General features: G+C 43.7%; 1 protein-coding gene across 1 annotated transcript; it reads right to left on the reverse strand.

Moving 5' to 3' along the window:
• Window positions 1-253: 253 nt before the first annotated feature.
• LOC123188524 (protein VASCULAR ASSOCIATED DEATH 1, chloroplastic) lies at window positions 254-14,886 on the reverse strand. Its single transcript, XM_044600688.1, has 18 exons — window positions 14,560-14,886; window positions 14,397-14,459; window positions 13,616-13,666; window positions 12,771-12,836; window positions 11,852-11,947; window positions 11,678-11,779; window positions 11,481-11,578; window positions 11,208-11,371; window positions 11,062-11,102; window positions 10,899-10,986; window positions 10,732-10,818; window positions 10,559-10,613; window positions 9,477-9,543; window positions 8,482-8,578; window positions 1,588-1,649; window positions 1,456-1,495; window positions 1,053-1,324; window positions 254-968 (listed from the first exon to the last, which is right to left on the reverse strand). Exons 1-18 carry the CDS (start codon window positions 14,749-14,751, stop codon window positions 732-734), a joined length of 1,878 nt encoding a protein of 625 aa, XP_044456623.1. The 5' UTR covers window positions 14,752-14,886; the 3' UTR covers window positions 254-731.
• Window positions 14,887-17,947: the final 3,061 nt, after the last annotated feature.

A 17,947-nucleotide genomic window follows, 5' to 3' on the forward strand; every position in this document is an offset into this window, starting at 1 on the left:
TCTTGCTTCAAGCGGCCAGATCCGCACCATGCTACCAGTCTCCTCTGTCCCCTTCCCATCCTCTGAATGCCTGCTGTATTTCTTCAATCATCGTTCGATGATACAGTGGTGAGACACATCAGGTCTGGGAGCCATGCCTATGGAACGCGGCGGGTTACAGGCAGAAATTTATTCAAGTGTAATCATTTACAGTTGTAAAATTTCAGACATTCCAAGCGGGGCGCCTTTATGTAGGAGTAGCAGAGATAGGAGAGAAGAGAAGAGGCAGTTAGAAAATTGAATATCTTTGGTCACCAGCGTTCCTTGTTGCACACCACCATCCCCATCCTGCCGTGCCGTCTTAGGCCTTATACAATAGGAGATGCTTAGAGGGGTGCTTAGAAAAATAAACCGAGATTTTCTGAAGCACAGGTGCCTATTTCTACAGAAGAGACACTTAGTTAAGCGTCTACCCTATACAAATAAGCACCAGTGCTTAAAGAAAGTCTGGTTTATTTCTCTAAGCATCTCCCATTGTACAAGGCCTTATACATACACCACCTTGCACCCGGGCACAGCGGGGCGCAGTCCGGATATATATACACCTCAGTACCTCACCAATGCTATACCAGGACTAACAACTAACACACAACAACAGACATGTCTCACCCTGTACTCATGTAACTGTACGGTCTCTACACACAACAGACATTCTTCATCATGCAACCAACGTCCGTATTCACCTTGGCCGGTCATGAGCTGCTCCTCAACCTCTCCAGTCTTTGAAGGTGAGACTTGAGCCATGCAAACTCGTGGCGCATCTTCTCCATGTGCGCCTCCGCCATGTGCATCTCCTCGCTGAGTAAGCTCACTCGCTTCTGCAACCACTCTATGCTCTCCTTGCTATATGAACCCAAGCTGCTCACAGAAGCTTCGGGACTGACCATGAGGACCTTGGGGGGTCTACTGAGCAGAACGATGATTGTTACCTGTGATCAATACAGTGTCACAATAGAGTAAAAACTGAGCATTCCCCATGATAGGATAGGCCACCAAAAGCCTTGAATACTTGCCTGCATTAAGATAACGATGGCCACCAGCATCACTCCTAAAACCGGACCAAATTGACTGGACCTCATATATGAGGCGAGTGAGCCCCAGAATTCTTGTGAAGTGGATGCCAAAGTGCCTACGCTTTGTTGACGATGTTCAATGGGAGGAACAAGGCTACTCAAACCAGAATCATATGGTGCCGAAGCCATGTATGCGACTGTATTTTCCAAAGGACCTTCAATGTTCAGACTAGGCCCTGATTCAACATCAGCGTTCATGGGGATGGAGGCTCCTGCAAGAATCAAGTCATTCAATTGTTTCAGAATTAGACATTTGCTGCGTGCGGCCTAGGATGTTATTTGGATCAAACAAGCCGAATCACGGCGAAAGAGTTGGTAAGTGGTAGAAACTGCAAATACAAACCTTTCCGAGAGATGCCATCCTGCTTCAAAATATCATGGGCCTAAAACACGCACGTGATGAGAAGGATTTTTACAATTTGAAATGTAAATACCACTGAATAGAAATATGTTCCAGGGATTGCAAGAGACGTACAAGCTTGATCCAGAGACCAAAAACCTCACGACATTCATCCTTCGTTGATTGCTCTATTTTCCCTGCAATATGAACATGATAATATAAGAAGAAGCAATGTCTTGAATTCTAATTAATGAAATGCTCTTGGGAGTAGAAATAAGCTAATCACACTACAGACACAAGAAACAATATCTTAGAACTAATTCCATATTTAAAGTAAAGATGTAATTAGGAAATAAATTTGATCCACCCTGAGGCATAGGTGTGTGTTGTTTGGGGTTTTAGTTGGCCTTTTCCTATCTTCTTATGGAAAAGCCCTTCTTCACCGTCCAGAACTCCTGTACATTATCTTGGTTTCCTGCTTAATAAAATGATGTGCAAAGCATTCGGACATCTCTAAAAAGAATCAGTACACAACTAAAGACATCTGTGCAGAGAAGTCTATTAGACAGCAATGAAGAGGCCTTGGTTTAACTGCCACCAGAAACATGATAATCCACCAACTTGTTAAATAATGTTTATACGTAGCTTCTGTGTATACTCTGTATATTGTATTTGTACACTTTGTGTATCCTTGTATATATGAGATAGCCACACCTGTATTGGGTGTCGAGCAGTTTCCCACAATTCATAATTGTTTATCAGATTAGGTTACGAACATGTCTTCCGCCGCCGCTACTTCCTGATCCCATCTGCCGCGGCCGGTGCCGCACCAGCCGCCGCCGCCGCCCTGCCCGCTGCTCCGGTCCACGGAGCTCGGGCCAGCGCGGTCTCTCCGTTCCTGGCGTCACCCCCACTGGTCTCCATCGCGGGTGCCGCCGCACCAGCTGCTGCGTGGGTCGCCTCGCAGGCCGCTACCTCCATGCATAGCCAGCCATGGCTGATTCCCTACGAGGCCGCTACCTCCATGCATAGCCAGCCGTGGGGCTGATTCCCTACGAGGCCGCTACCTCCATGCATAGCCAGCCGTGGCTGATTCCCTACGAGGCCGCCTCACAAGCCCATGCGGCTCCCTCAGCGCCCACGGTGCCATCCCAAGCGTCGCCCGCTGTCTACGGTACGTGGTCAACGACCTCCTACGGCGCATGGCCTCCGGCTGCATACGGCGCAGCACCCGCGCCTAGGCCGGCTAACCTGGCTCCACACGATGCGTCTTCTACGGCTTTCCTACAACGCAGCTGCCACTGCTACGTCGCCCTACAGCACTGCACCGGCGATCTACGGCGGGTACCAGCCGGCTCCTCCGATCAAGCCGTACTATGGTTCTTCCTCGGCACCGTATCCTCCGCCGGCTGCGGCTCCTTCGACGGAGCTCGTTCACATCTCACCGACGTCTGGCGGTGGTCCGCATCAGGGCTACTACGCGCCGCCTCCGCCGGATCATGTCGCCGCTGCTGCACCGTTTTACTTCGCGCACCTAATCCTGGTGAAGCTCACGTCGGATAACTACCTGTCGTGGCGGGCACAGGTGCTGCCGCTTCTCCGCATACGCTACTTGGAGGGCTTTGTTGATGGTATTCTGTCGTGCCCTCCGCCATATCATCCGGGGCATCATGCGTGAGTGGCTCACAGAGGGAGTCTCGTCGCTGGTCATCTTCGCCGCTATGTCTCGAGACGCGTGGACGGCTCTTCATACCAGTTTTGCTTCGCAGTCTCAGGCGCGGGCTCATGCTATTCGCACTACGCTTTGGGAAGGTGAAGCTTCATGATCTCACCGCCACCGACTACTTCAACAAGGTGATGGGTATGGCTGACACACTTGCCTCCATTGGCAAGGCTCTTGGTTCGGAGGAGTTCACCTCTTACGTGCTCAATGGACTGAGTGACGACTATGATAATTTGGTGGAGAATATCAATCGTCGTGACACTCCCATCCAGCCGCCTGAGTTGTATGCGCGCCTTCTTGCCACGGAACAGCGCGTCCAGGCTCGTCACTCTACGCCGAGTTTCCCTTCCACCAACGTTGTAACACATGGGAAGGGCAAGCCCTACAAGCCACCAACTGGTGGCAAACCTCCGCCGACCGCGCCTAACTCGCGAAACACCACTACCTCCACGGGAGCTCGAGTCCCTTCCTGCTGCTCTTCATGTGGTGCTCAGGTCCCCTGCCAGCTGTGTGGACTTTACAGTCACCTTGCCTCTCAGTGTCATCGTCGCTTCAAGCAGAATTTCTTGGGGATCAGGAACAATGGCAAGGGTAATGAGAAGCAGGATGCCCTAGCAAGTCATGAGCAGGGGCATACTCCTTCCTATCCGGTTGATGCATCTTGGTACATGGATACGGGAGCTATCAATCACCCGACGAGTGAGATGGGCAAGCTCTCTACATAGGAGGTACCGTGGACACGATCAGGTTCGCACCGCTAATGGGGAAGGTATGCACATCTCACATATTGATCAGGCATCACTTCTTACACGTCGATCCACACAATTATGTCGTCTTAATGTCCTTCGTGTTCCCTCTGTTTCACGTAGTTTGCTTTCAGTTCCTAAACTTACTCATGATAATAATGTTCTTACTGAATTTCATCCTTTTCATTCTTTTGTTAAGGGCCGAGACACGAGGGACGTACTCCTTAGAGGTCGACTGCGCCATAATGGTCTCTATGCACTTGATGTGCCACCAGTTCCTAGTGCTTTCAGTGGTGTTTGTGTGTCTCCACCACATTGGCATGCGCACCTTGGTCATCCTGCCACTCCCATTGTTCGCCATGTACTTCATTGTCATGAGTTTCCAGTTGTGTCCAATAAACATGTTGATGCAATTTGTGATGCCTGTCAGCAGGGCAAGAGTCATCAGCTTCCTTTTTCTGATTCGAGTCGTGTAGTCAATAAACCGCTTGAACTTGTGTTTTCAGATGTATGGGGCCATGCCCAAACCTCTTGAACTTGTGTTTTCGGATGTATGGGGACATGCCCAAACCTCTGTTAGTGGTCATAATTACTATGTCAGTTTCATTGATGCTTATAGTCCGTTCACTTGGCTTTATCTTCTTAAACGCAAGTCTGATGTGTTTAATGTTTTCTTACAATTCCAAGCGCATGTTGAGCGTCTACTCAGTCATAAAATCATTCATGTGCAGTCCGATTGTGGGGGGGGGGGGGGAGGGGTGAGTATCACAACCTCAATGCATTCTTTAATAAGCTTGAAATTACACATCGTGTGTCTTGTCCTCATACACATCAGCAAAACGGTGTAGCTAAGCGTAAGCATCGTCATATAGTTGAGACTAGTCTTGCTTTGCTTGCCCATGCCTCCGTTCCCTTTCGGTTTTGGAGTGATGCATTTTCCACTGCATGCTTTCTCATTAACAGACTCCCTACACGACTCCGTCAGATGAAAACACCACTTGAGCTCTTGTTGAATGAAGTTCCTGATTATACGTTTCTCAAGGTCTTTGGGTGTGCGTGTTGGCCACATCTTCGTCCATATAACCAACGCAGGTTGGAGTTTCGGTCTAAACAGTGTGTGTTTCTTGGTTATAGTTCTCTTCATAAAGGGTACAAGTGTCTTCATGTTCCCTCTAACCGCGTCTAACATCTCACGTGATGTGGTGTTTGATGAGAATGTTTTTCCTTTTTCCGCACTTCCGGTAACCTATACCACTCCCACTACACCTAAGAAATTTGTTTTACCTTTGCCTGGTTAATTTGTTGATGCTACATATACCCCCTTGTTGCTACCTAACCATGGTGCAGGTACTGGGCGTGGAGCACGCCTCAAGCTTCTGGATGAGTAGCCGCCTGCGTCCCCTCGGACGTTCGCCGAGCCCGCTCGCGACGCTCCTCCGTCACCTGGCTTGTCGACGGGGCTGCTCGAGCCAAGCCCTGCTTCCTCGGTCCAGCATGGGGCTGGCCACGCGCTGGCTAAGCTGGTCAAGCTGGCCGAGCTAGCTTCGCCCGAGCCCACCTCTGCCGCCGGGGCCGAGCCGGCGTCCCCGCCCGTGTTGGCTTCGCCCGAGCCAGCCTCTGCCGAGCCAATGTTCACGCCTTCCTCGTCAGGCCGGTCGCCTGGCGCGACTAGCTCTGCGTCTGGGGAGCGGTCTGCGTCGTCATCGCCATCTTCACCGACCTATTCTGCATCCTCGTACGTGCAATCAGAATGGTATTCTTCGGCCGAAGGAGCGCACTAACGGCACGGCTGCATGGATTGCGGCGTGCATGGCACAGACAGATGCTAACCCCACAGTTGAGCCTCGGCATTTTCAGGCGGCTCTTCGGATTCCTCATTGGCGCAATGCCATGGAGCATGAGTTTCAGGCACTACAGAGGAACGATACTTGGCGCTTGGTTCCTCCTGTGTCTGGTGTCAACATCATTGACTCCAAGTGGGTGTTTAAGGTAAAGAAGCATGCTGATGGTTCTATTGAGCGATACAAGGCACGGTTGGTGGCTAAAGGGTTTAAACAACAGTATGGTCTTGATTATGAGAATACCTTTAGTCCAGTTGTCAAACCTACCACCATTCGTCTGCTTCTGTCCTTGGTTGTTGCCAAAGGGTGGTCTCTGCGTCAGCTTGATGTTCAGAATGCTTTTCTCCATGGGGTCTTGGAGGAAGAGGTTTACATGCGGCAACCTCCAGGTTTTGTTGATCCTGCTCGTCCACACCATTTGTGTCGTCTTGTTAAGGCGCTTTATGGACTTAAGCAGGCTCCTCGTGCATGGCATGCTCGACTTGGCTCGGTTCTTCGACGTCTTGGATTTGCTTCGTCCACTGCTGACACGTCTCTGTTCATGTTCCATCGTCCTGAGGTTACTATCTACCTGCTGGTTTATGTTGATGACATTATTCTTATCAACTCCTCAGTGACTGCCGCTGATCATCTACTGTTTGCTCTGAGTGGTTATTTTGCTGTCAAGGGTCCGGGTGCTCTCCATTACTTCCTTGGTCTGGAGGTTTCACGATCCCCTGCTGGCCTGACTCTCAGTCAGCATAAGTATTCCTTGGACTTGCTGCGACGTGCTGGTATGTTGCAGTGCAAGCATGCTACCACCCCTATGTTTGTGACTGATCGGTTATCAGCCTTGGATGGTGCCTTGCTTCCTTCAGATGATGCTATAGAATACCGCAGTATTGTTGGTGGCTTGCAGTACATGACTATCATGCTCATGCTCCTCAGACTTCACATACTGCGGTACTCTATAGCATCATCCAAATACAATATGCGGTAAACCGTGTGTGCCAGTATCTTCATGCTTCTCGGACTTCACATTGGTCGGCTGTGAAGCGTATACTGCGTTATCTCTCTCATACTGTCTCCATGGCTTTGCATCTTCGGCCTTCCTCCTCAAGTGCTCTCTCGGCGTTCTCTGATGCAGATTGGGCTGGGAGCCTGGATGACCGGCGATCAACAGGGGCTATGATGTCTTCTTTGGTCGCAACTTGATCGCCTGGAGTGCGCGCAAGCAGGCCACAGTATCTCGAAGTAGCACTGAAGCAGAGTACAAGGTGGTTGCCAATGCCACCACTGAGCTCATCTGGGTACAGTCTCTGTTGAGAGAGTTGGGAGTCTCTCAAGAGCAGCCACCGGTTCTTTGGTGTGATAATATTGGTGCAACGTATCTTTCATCTAATCCAGTTTTCCATGCTCGTATCAAGCACATCGAAGTTGACTATCACTTTGTGAGGGAACGTGTTGCATAGAAGCTTCTTCATATCAAGTTCATCTCCTCCAAAGATCAACTTGCTGAGATCTTCACGAGGCCACTTTCATAACCTCAGTTTGAAGGTTGTAGGCACAATCTTAACTTGCTTTGTACTTCAGGCCACAGCTAAGATTGAGGGAGGGTGTTAGATAATGTTTATACGTAGCTTCTTTGTATACTCTGTATATTGTATTTGTACACTTCGTGTACCCTTATATATATGAGATAGCCACACCCGTATTGGGTGTCGAGCAGTTTCCCACAAATCATAATTGTTTACACAACTCTGGGTCCACAAGGGATTTCATTTCAAGAATATTACCAAAGGGGAGTATCCCTCAAGGTGCTAGGAGCAAGTCTGCGGCAGACCGACACATAACACCTAAGCGTCTATTAGGCGGGACAAGGTGAGTCTAGGCAGAAGGCTAGGCAGAGCATGTTAGAACACTGCCAACAGGAGTCACTGCCCACCGCAGCAAATTTATTGGGTATCAAAATTACATTCAGGATTTAGAAACGGAAAAAAGTTTGAACAACCCCAGGAGAGACTAATTTAACATTGTGCTCATGCTTTTTACCACTAGCCTACCCCAACTTGTTTGGGACTAAAGGCTTTGTTGTTGTTGTTGTTGTTGTTGCTCATGCTTTTTACCACCAAGAGTGGGTTATTACTACCCTGCTTAATTAAGTTGTGCTATTTATTACTCCCCCCGTCCCATAATATAGTGCGCATCGGTTTTCGCGGAAGTCAAGCTACACAAACTTTGACCAAGTTTATAGATAAAATGATACATATCTAAAATACCTGATATATACCATATGACAATATATTTCATGATACATATAATGTTAATGATTTGGTATTTTAGATGTTGATTGATTCAATAAATTTGGTCAAAGCTTGCAAGATTTGACTTAAAAAATATCTAATACACACCATATTTTAGGACAGAGGGACTACATTGGTTTAACCATTTTATGAAACTGAATACTTTTTGGCACATTTAATCAACTTTAGTGAATTAAAATTACTCAAGGAAAGTCGTCCTGCCTATTTTAGGAGAAGAGAACTAACATCTGTACAACGCTTCTATAACCAAAACTCTCAGAGTTTATTTGGCCTGAAGCTTATCAACGTATAAGCTGAAGTTTGAGCAAAGCAATCAGATGGTAGTTGGCCTAATTCTGTCCCCTTTGACTGTCGCATGCTGAGTTAAATTTTGAAAGCACTGGAGCACCATTCAGGATACAATGGATACATCTTACCTCTAAAAATGGTCCTCTTCGAGAACGCTACATTAGTATATACCCTGAGGTGGCAACTGTTCTCATCTAGGCTGTCTTGTTCAACATCCCAGATTCCCTGCAAGGTAAATAGGCCAACAACAATTCCAGGAAGTGCCCAAAACAAAAATAAAAACAACAAAATACTTATATAGCTCGCTACAAAATATTGGCTTTCCTACAATGACAAATATATGTTTCTGTATGTGTAGAGGACATAAGTAAGCATCCATAACACTCGCCATTTCTAAAATTGAAACCCTTATATGCCCCTAGGCACACAATGTCATAGATGCAGGGTGCCCCATGTACCCACATGTGTCATAAACACAGGAGGTTCAACTTTGCAGTGGCATATGAGGATTTAACTATTTATTGTAACAGTAAAAGGTTATAAAAGCAAGGTTCATATTTCAACATTAGTCATTTGTAACAACAATAGGGAGTTTATAGAAGCAAAAAAAGGAAGTTCCAAAATTCAAAGTTCATATTTCATTGCCAAAAGACGAAGCTTGGATCGACGTTTGAGACAATGTTTGTTTTTAACCTGTTTGATTAAGATGCAAGGTATTGCTTTGTTTTTGCTTAACTTGGATTCCACATTCATGTCCATGGCCCTCAATAGGGAGGACTAGTGAGCAGCATGTGCCACTATTTATATGCAACGGTGATAAATAATGTTAAGGTTTAAAAAGAGATCACAAGTTCAATCACATGTTACTTTATCATGAAATATTACAACAGCCTGTGACACTTTATGCCGCTATGAGATACCTCTTCACTAAAAATTAATTAAGGTATATTTCAATTAAATGTGTGGATTAAGATAATCACAAAACTGAAAACGCTAGATCATGTACCCTAATGCATTTATAATTGAACAGATAGAGCTATGTGAACTATATTCGTCATGCTGAGTTTAGTGGACAGAAGTGATTTCAAGCTACATGAAGCAACATTGTGACTTGTTTCCTGACCTCAACAATGAAATGGTCCCCGTATGGTGCATCACCAATTTCTTGAGATGTCTGAATCACAACATGACTGGTCAAGTAAACAAGAAAAAAGAAACATCAGCAAGTCTTAGCATGAACCATTTATTGCGGTAAAACATAAGAGCTCTTTAGCACGTATAGCAAGATCACAGAAAAAGGAAACTGTCCACTGTACTGCTATATAGTACTCTGTTTGTTTACTTAACCCCATCGATCTTTTAGGGGTGATCTTAAATCCCTGGTCATCGAATGCCGGATCACTTTACTCCCGAGGCCAGTTTGAGAAGAGCTTTGCAACTGTGGCATCACGCATCGGTGTTCACTCCATCTTCCACATATACTCTTTTGCTCTCTTCCCTATCTATTTATCACTCTCTTTGGGAAGGAGTGATATTTGGAGGGCGTAAGATGTGGGGGCATGATGTCCATTGACAGTATTCATGTGTACTTAGAAGTGGCAAAAAAGACAATATGTACCATACCATCGTTTATGCTATTAATCCGAGAGTTGATAAAATGGTAATGGAACATTGGGGAGTTAAGTGCACTAAAAACTGGGACTTAAGGAAATAGACGTGGTAGTCAATAACTCAATACCGCCCACTGCTAGGCAAAATCAAACTTGGGTTAAGTGCAATCGCAAAACATATCTAAACTCAACGAGAAAGAAAAGTACAGCCTCCGTTCTATAATTCTTGTCATGGAACGGAGGGAGTAGGTGATAAGCAGCATAATCATCTTCACATACAAACGACATGGATTATCATTAATACAAGAATTGGCACTAGCAAACCCAATTATCAAGTTAGGGCGTGTGTATAGACTGCCACGATGGGTTGAGTAACTGAGCTAACATTCTATTCCAAATAATCATTTGGATTAAACAAAAAATATTCTGGTACGGATTAAATTCTAGGCCATGTCACTAGAAACCACCACCAAGAAGTTCATGCAGAAGAACAGAAATTCACATGAAATAATAGGTAATATCACAGCTGAACTTTGACTTAATAACCTTAGCGATCGTTTGACTACCTGCAGAAGTATATTAAACTTAAACTAACCTGTTTCTGTACAGACGAAGCTTCTGAACCTCCTGACATGTCCCAAATTTTGCACCTAAACACAATTTAGAGTTATCAACATAAATGCTACGACAACATAAAGTAATTAAGGCACACGGTGACATATGAAATGCAAATTATTATATCCAGTAGGCACGAAGTTCTAGACATACCAAGATAAATTTTAATTGGGTGCAAGAATGAGACATCTCTTACAAGTCCTCCTTGCTCATCCAAACGCCAATTGGAACAACGAAATTCTGCAGGTCATCTAGGTATCAATAGAATATATTACTGACAAGATGTGTTAACTGGAAAGGGGGAAGTATTGGGTATTAACCTTTGTCACCACACTTTTTGTGGAGATCATCCAGAAAGCCAAGGGCGCCATCAGAGAGTAAGACATTAAAGAAAACTTCCACAGATACCTAACACCAGAATGTCAGTTGGGCAAAGTTACGTTAATAGTCATAGCAGTACAAAATAAGTGAAATCTGGCAAACCTGAAACTTAGACTCCGTGATCAAAGTATATGATTCAGGTACTGGAAAAGGGAAAGATATGCAGGCAAGAAAAATAGTTAAGTAACAAAAAACTAACGGGGTTAACAATGTCAAGAAAGACAAAGAAAAGAACAATTCAAACAAACCATTAGGAGCATCATCATCAAACGGCTGCAAGTTAAATGGGTTAAGAGATCCAGGGTTGTCCTCGGTTCCATCCACTGGCGCTTTTAAGAATCTTTTAGAAGTACTGGCATCTGGATCACCAAAATCAGTACTACCCCCAATGATAGCTGTAGGATTGGCAGACCTACATTCAAAATACCCAACTGAACATTCACAGATAATTCATGAAGGACAAAAGTCCATTTGAGCTAAACTAACGAGAGGGTCAATTTAGTTCAGCCTGTAAAGATAACCTGTTCAATGGCGACGAACCTTCATCTTGTTTAGATTCTTTTCCTTCTTCCAACAAAACGTAACCATTTTCATCACTGCTACTTGCTGACTTTGCATCCTACGGTGCAGCAAAAGAGAAGTACAGACAGCCTATTAGAAATGAACTTCTTTATAACTTGTTAGAACAAAAGAGTTCAATAGAAACTAGTTTACCAACCTGACGTTCAATGAGCAACCTAGCATCGCTAACATGCTGCTCCCAACCATCTACTATAATACGATACGCTTCATCGCGCACCAAGAAAGATCCAAAAAAATGCTGCAAGTAATCATACATGAGTGAGTGACATCTTATATATACTAGAAATTTAGGCAGTGATATCTTCCTCACCCTCTTCGCACCAGCAACAATTTCTATGGCGTTAGGAAAAATAGCAGCTGTTTTTGCTTTACGAACATCAGTGACATCCTGTAAAGGTATAGTTTTCTGCATAGAGAACAATATCAGAGTAACATAGTCAATAATAAGTTTTTAATAGTACGAGCAGTACATATATTGGTAAAAAATTATTATATGCAATGACAAGATACTTAATGAGCAATACTATAAGCATATAAGTATTTAACATCAAGTAACAAACTTAATTTTAGATATTCGGCATTGAATAATTCCAATCTGTAACAAAAAGCTAACTTCGTCAGCATGTAAATCAGTAAATATGCAAGTATATATTAACTTAGTTGGAGAACCACACTTAAAATTCCAGTCCAACTAACTCTCCATTCAAGCTGTTAAAAAATGTCACAGGAAGCAAAAAAGCATGATATTTAGTACAATGACCACAGAGAAGATGGGAAGTACAAAACAAAACTAGCAGGAATTCAGGTTTAAAAAATATTATTAAAGCATTGATGCCTATGAGACTTCCAAGATGATAAAAGTTTAAACTTATTGCAGAACAGAAACACTGCAGAAGATAAAAGCAGACTTGCAGAACATAGTGCTCACGCTGTTTGTGATGGAACACAGCAATAAAAATTTCATAGCAAATTCAAAGAATAATATAGACACATAGCTCCCAATACATTTCTCAAACAAATCTTTTGAGGGCAATGTATCTTTATATGAAGTTAGTGCCAAGACACGTGTCAAATGATAACAAGAATCTTCGAGCAATGGTATCTGTCAAAATTATGATTTGACAATATTTGTGAACTACATAAATCAATTCGTTATCAGCAAGCGCAATTAAGCAACCAAAAAAGATATACATGATGGAACTGTCTTCAGATCATTTATTAGTTATTACCTTCGTCTCGTATCCGAAAATATTAGAATAGAAGCATATATGGTGTAGAAATAAATACATATGCCCCTGCCAAACAATGTATATTTGTTAGAATCAGAAAATCATGAACAAGGTTGAAACTAAATATTTTCTCCAGCAAAATGAAATAACCAAAATTACAGTACAATTCCAGCATTTGCGGTTGGCAAGAGTGTAGAGAATTTAGAGACAAGCACAAGCTAAAGCACTAACGGCACCAAATTGTCAAATATGTTGTTTTTTCAATGAAGAGAAGAACGAACAAAGGTAAGACAACAAAGATGGTAACTGGCACCAGCTCCTTTAATTGCAAAGCACATGCCTTTTCCCAACTTTGGGCACTTAGTAATCTATGTAGGTATTTATTTTAAACAAGCTCCAGGGAAATCTCTCATTTAATAAGGACTACAATTGCCATATTAACAGGAGAAACAGAAATTCCCTCACAAGTAGAAGTTTGATGGATCTACAACTTCCATTATGTATGTTCAAGCATATATATTTTATGTATGTTCATGCATGTATATTTTATGTATGTTCATGCATATATATTTTATATATCGATGGCACAAATTTGAATTGACTTTTGTTGGGCTTACATGTCTGCAAGCAAGTTCAAACAGAGATAAATCTAGACCAACATAGTTGCACGCAGTGTGAGTTGCGCCAATTATAACTAGTCCAATTCCAATAAAGTTGATTGTTGGACTATGCATGACCGCTAAATACAGGCAACTTATGCTCAAGGGAGTATCACAGAGGCATATACTCTAGTTTAATTTGGGAGAGGAGCACATAAGAAGTTGAAGCGAAGAAAAGAAAAAAACCTGAAGAAGAATATTTTCTTGGAGGGCACAGTTAAAATCTTGCACAAGGACCTGCAATAACACAATAACTATTTAACATCCTAACATTAAATTGATGAAATATCATGCGAGATCACTTGTGACTATGAGCGGGTACTATCCAAAGCATGGTTACAAAACTGGATAAGGTGCTCTATTCAATTCCAAAGAAAAATCCAAATTTTACCATGTGACCAACCATAAACAATCGATTAACTTGCTAAATTATGTCCTGATCAAAAGATAAACTTGGCATGTTACTGTGATAGGACATGGTAGGTTGACATTTTGGTTCCCCGAACAGTACGATCACGTGAAACAAATTAAAATAGTCACTCAATTAGTTATCAACCGTAAGATCATGAAACCACAAACTGACTACTGAATCCACCACATACAGAAATGGCTATTGAAATCCATACATAAAAAATGGCTGCGATACCAACGCGGCAAATCTGCCAGCTACAGCGAGTCAGACACAATTTTGGCAAGCTATATCAAATTCATCAATAATTGAACCATCACCAATAATGCACATTTTATAGAAGGAACCAAATTGGCACGACAAACGTTACCCTAGGTAAGCAGAGCAAAGATTAAAGTACGAATTTGTTAGTTTTATCCGTGAGGAATCTTCCACATGGAATGAAATCCCCTCAACCCCAGTCCAACCACTTCGGTACACAAATTCCCCCAGCACAACGCATCACAATCAGAAGCCAACAATTAGATCGAACAGAGGAAGCCACCAAATGTGAATTACCTCGTCCGGCGGGAGCCGGAACATCAGCCTGTACTCCTCGCTCCTACTAGCGAGCAACGGGCTCTGCACGATCAAACCGCGCGGCATAAAAAACGAGAGAAGAAAAAAAGAGGAGAAAGCAGGAAAAGTCCGACAAGCTCCAATTCCGAAGAAAGCCACCCACCGAGACATCGCAGGCGGAGAGGTCCCCGGAGTGGGCGGATACCGGGGAGGAGACCGCGGACGCGTCCACGCCGGGCGGCGCCGAGGCGAGGCGGCGCGGCGGGGAGGCCGGCGAGGGCGCGGTGGTGTCAGCGAGGGCACGGGTCGGGGAGGCCGCAACGGTCGGGGAGGCCGCAGCGGTCGGGGACGCCATGCGGGCGGCGCCGTGCTCCGAGGAGAGGAGACGGCGATGCGGCGGGTGGTGGGGCTAGGAGAGGAGGCGAACGGTAGGTGAGTGAGGAGAAGGAGTAGAAAGAAGAAGGGGGGTTTGAATAATGAAAGTGGGGGCGGTGTGAACGGTGACGGTGACGTGTTCCGGCCTTCTTCGGGTTGGCCGACTAGCGGTAGCGGTGGTGGGCTCCGCCGGTGAAGGGAAGGAGACGGGAGGAAGGGTATTCTTTTTCTTTTTATTAGGCAAAGGAAAGGTACCGATTAGAGAAGGAACAAACTAGAACGGGAGGAAGGGTTGTAAATATGACGCCAGATTTTTTATTACTCCCTCCGTTCACTTTTATAAGTCGTTTCAGACAAGCAAAATTAAGTTGTTTTGCACAATGTCTAAAACGTCTACAAAGCCTTATAAAAGTGAACAGAGGGAGTATGAAAAATCGAACGTTTTCTATGACGGTAAGAATTTGCCATAATTGTTCTGTAAGAGGGATGAAAATGATGCTTAATCTCACGAAACGTGAGATCTGAGTGAAGTCCATCTGAGTGAGGATATGTCCTTTTCATGATGAGCCCAGTGACGAAATTCTCTTCAACCGTGACCCATGTCAACTGACACAAACGATTATCATGGGTCTACCTGGTGGGAGATGACCTCGTCATTAGCTCTCGAATCCATCAAGATCTTGGGAAGTTGAATCACGCAATTCGTTGGACCCCGGCTGAATATTCATGAAAAACAGAATCCCGAGTGATCGTTAAATTTCGATGAGCCGTGGATTTGCTCAGAGAAAGATCTTGGTGGATTCTAGATAGCAAGAACTTTCATGGCTCTAATTATCACGGACAAGTTTTTGGGAAATGTTCAATGATACTCAATATCTTTTAGGAGAGGCTAGCTAGTGATTCGACTAAGGATGTATCATAAAATTCAAGTGCTGATTATGGTGTTTGGACTAACTCTCTTAGAGAGATGCCAGTCACTATCACATAGGAATACCAATTCCTCATCCACCTCAGATCCAAACTTGCAGTTTTGATACTTTGTCTTCTAGAGAAAGGACCAAACCAGACTACGGAAGGTATCAAATTCGCCCCTTGTTCAAGATATTCCTGAGTGATCTTAAAATCTGAAAGAAGGGATCATCGGTTCATAACCTTGTAGAATTTATTTGCAAAGAGTGATTGGTCACTCGCCCTTTTCTTTGCACTAGTTATGTGGAAAATTTGGGTTAAGATTTTCTCAGTCGAGATTGTTTCATCCAACTGGAATTAATTTGTTTAATGACTCGTTCAAATGGATCAGGGAATATCTTTTGCGTGTTGCCAAAAGATTCAGAGCAAGATCAAAAGGAATTGACGGGAGAATTTCGTAGGAAAGCTCCTTGGTTCCCACGCTTGATCTCCTTTGACTAGTCTGAACAGTTACCAGCATGGTGAAGGGGCCCAGACGACGCCTACTGCGTCCCAATTACTCCACTTGCTGAAATTTATGCCATTACCTTGGACACGTGTCGAGCTGATGTGGTGAATGAGAGGCTGAGGTCACGCATTGGTTGCTACTCCTCTACCATATATAAATAAACAAAGGGATCAAATCCTGCCATTCTCTCCCCAATTCCTCATCTCCACCGCGGTCTCACTGTTGCGCCCATCTTCTCCACGCGCAATCTCTCGCCAGCTCCTATGTCTTCACAACAAGCTCGAGTAGAAGAAGAAGAAGAAGAAGAAGAAGAAGAAGAAGAAGAAGAAGAAGAAGAAGAAGAAGAAGAAGAAGAAGAAGAACGCGTCCTCCTCGAGTGTGCTTCCGCCTGACTGGAAGAAGGGCGATTGGTTGTCGTCCATGGTGATGGAGCAAGCGCGCATCGAGCTTGTCGCTGATGGGCTCCTGCTAGCGGAGGGATGGAGCCTTATCTCTCATTAAATAAGGTTTGAACTTTATTTTGAATTTTGCTTTTGTTGAACTATTTTTAAATTCAAATTTTGACCTGTTCAAATTTGAATTATGGTGAGCTAAGTTGAAACTACAATTCACTAGTTTTAACTTTGCAAAAAGATTCAATTTAATTGGATTTACAATTTGCAAGTTAGACCCTATTGAATTTCTAAAATTTTCAAAATATAAATTTATTGCTCCAGGTGAAAGTGTATTTCCTAAGGATCATTTTGCAAAAAGTTTCACTTGATTTAGACTCTCTCATAAAAACTTATAATGGTTCGAATATTTAGGGTTTTTTTGTAAAAGTGCCATTCTAATCCAGTGGTTTAAATTAAAAACGTGATATGTTTTGTATAAGGCTGGGACACGTGGCAGCTTCTGATTGGTTGGTATCGGTTAAGTTAAAATGTGGATCATCGGAACTAGATTTAATAGTTGTGATTGCGTATCGATTCGGTGACTTACCTAAGTGCACATGGTGCATTGGATCTAAATCGAACGGCTGAAAAAATAGAGGCTCGCCGGCGGTGGCTAGTTCACCGGAGACTCACCGGAAAATGTGAAGACGGCGGCGTGGCTCTGGGGTCGAGGGTTTCAAAGCTTATTGGAAATATGCCCTAGAGGAAATAATATTTGTATTATTTATTTCCACATTTATAATTAAGTATTATGTTCTATATTATAACTATCGTGATTCTTGAATATGTGATTCATAGGAAAACTCATTAGCACGTGTAGAATGATAGCTCATTAACCTGATTCCTAGTCTTGCCTCTAGGACTAGCTCAAGCGTTGTATGATGATTATGTTTTCCTGGTCATAGGCATTTATTTAATTTAATGAGGATGCCAACAACATTGAGAGTAGGATGTTATAAGAATGATCATATTGAATTGACCCAACTTGTTTGTCATACTTAGATATGTTATCATCGCAAGTCTATAGTAATAACTCAAAGAGTTAATGTATGCCTAGTTCCTTAGACCATGCGAGCATCAAGTGACTTCATAATGGACAGTACACCTTTCGGGTTGCTCCAACATCAGCTATAACACAGTGATCATAACGACAACTTATAGGTTTATCGAAAAGTATGTCAAGGGGCTAGATAGCTCAAGAGTGGGATTTGCTGCTCCTGTAATGGAGAGATGTTCTTATGGCCCTATCAGTTTGATGGCATCCACCATCGTTTGTCCAGACACATGTGACTAGGTCACAGGGATGCCGGAACATGACTACGAGA

This window comes from Triticum aestivum, chromosome 2A (genome assembly GCF_018294505.1).
Source record: "Triticum aestivum cultivar Chinese Spring chromosome 2A, IWGSC CS RefSeq v2.1, whole genome shotgun sequence".
Classification (NCBI taxonomy): Eukaryota; Viridiplantae; Streptophyta; class Magnoliopsida; order Poales; family Poaceae; genus Triticum; species Triticum aestivum.

Excerpts from the sequence above, each read along its gene's own strand:
- LOC123188524 (XM_044600688.1), bottom strand. The coding sequence starts at position 14,751 with ATGGCGTCCCCGACCGCTGCGGCCTCCCCGACCGTTGCGGCCTCCCCG. Across the intron at positions 9,544-10,558 it reads CTTCGTCTGTACAGAAACAG|TCATGTTGTGATTCAGACAT; the intron begins GTTAGTTTAAGT and ends TTACTTGACCAG. Across the intron at positions 8,579-9,476 it reads GGGACCATTTCATTGTTGAG|GGAATCTGGGATGTTGAACA; the intron begins GTCAGGAAACAA and ends TTTACCTTGCAG.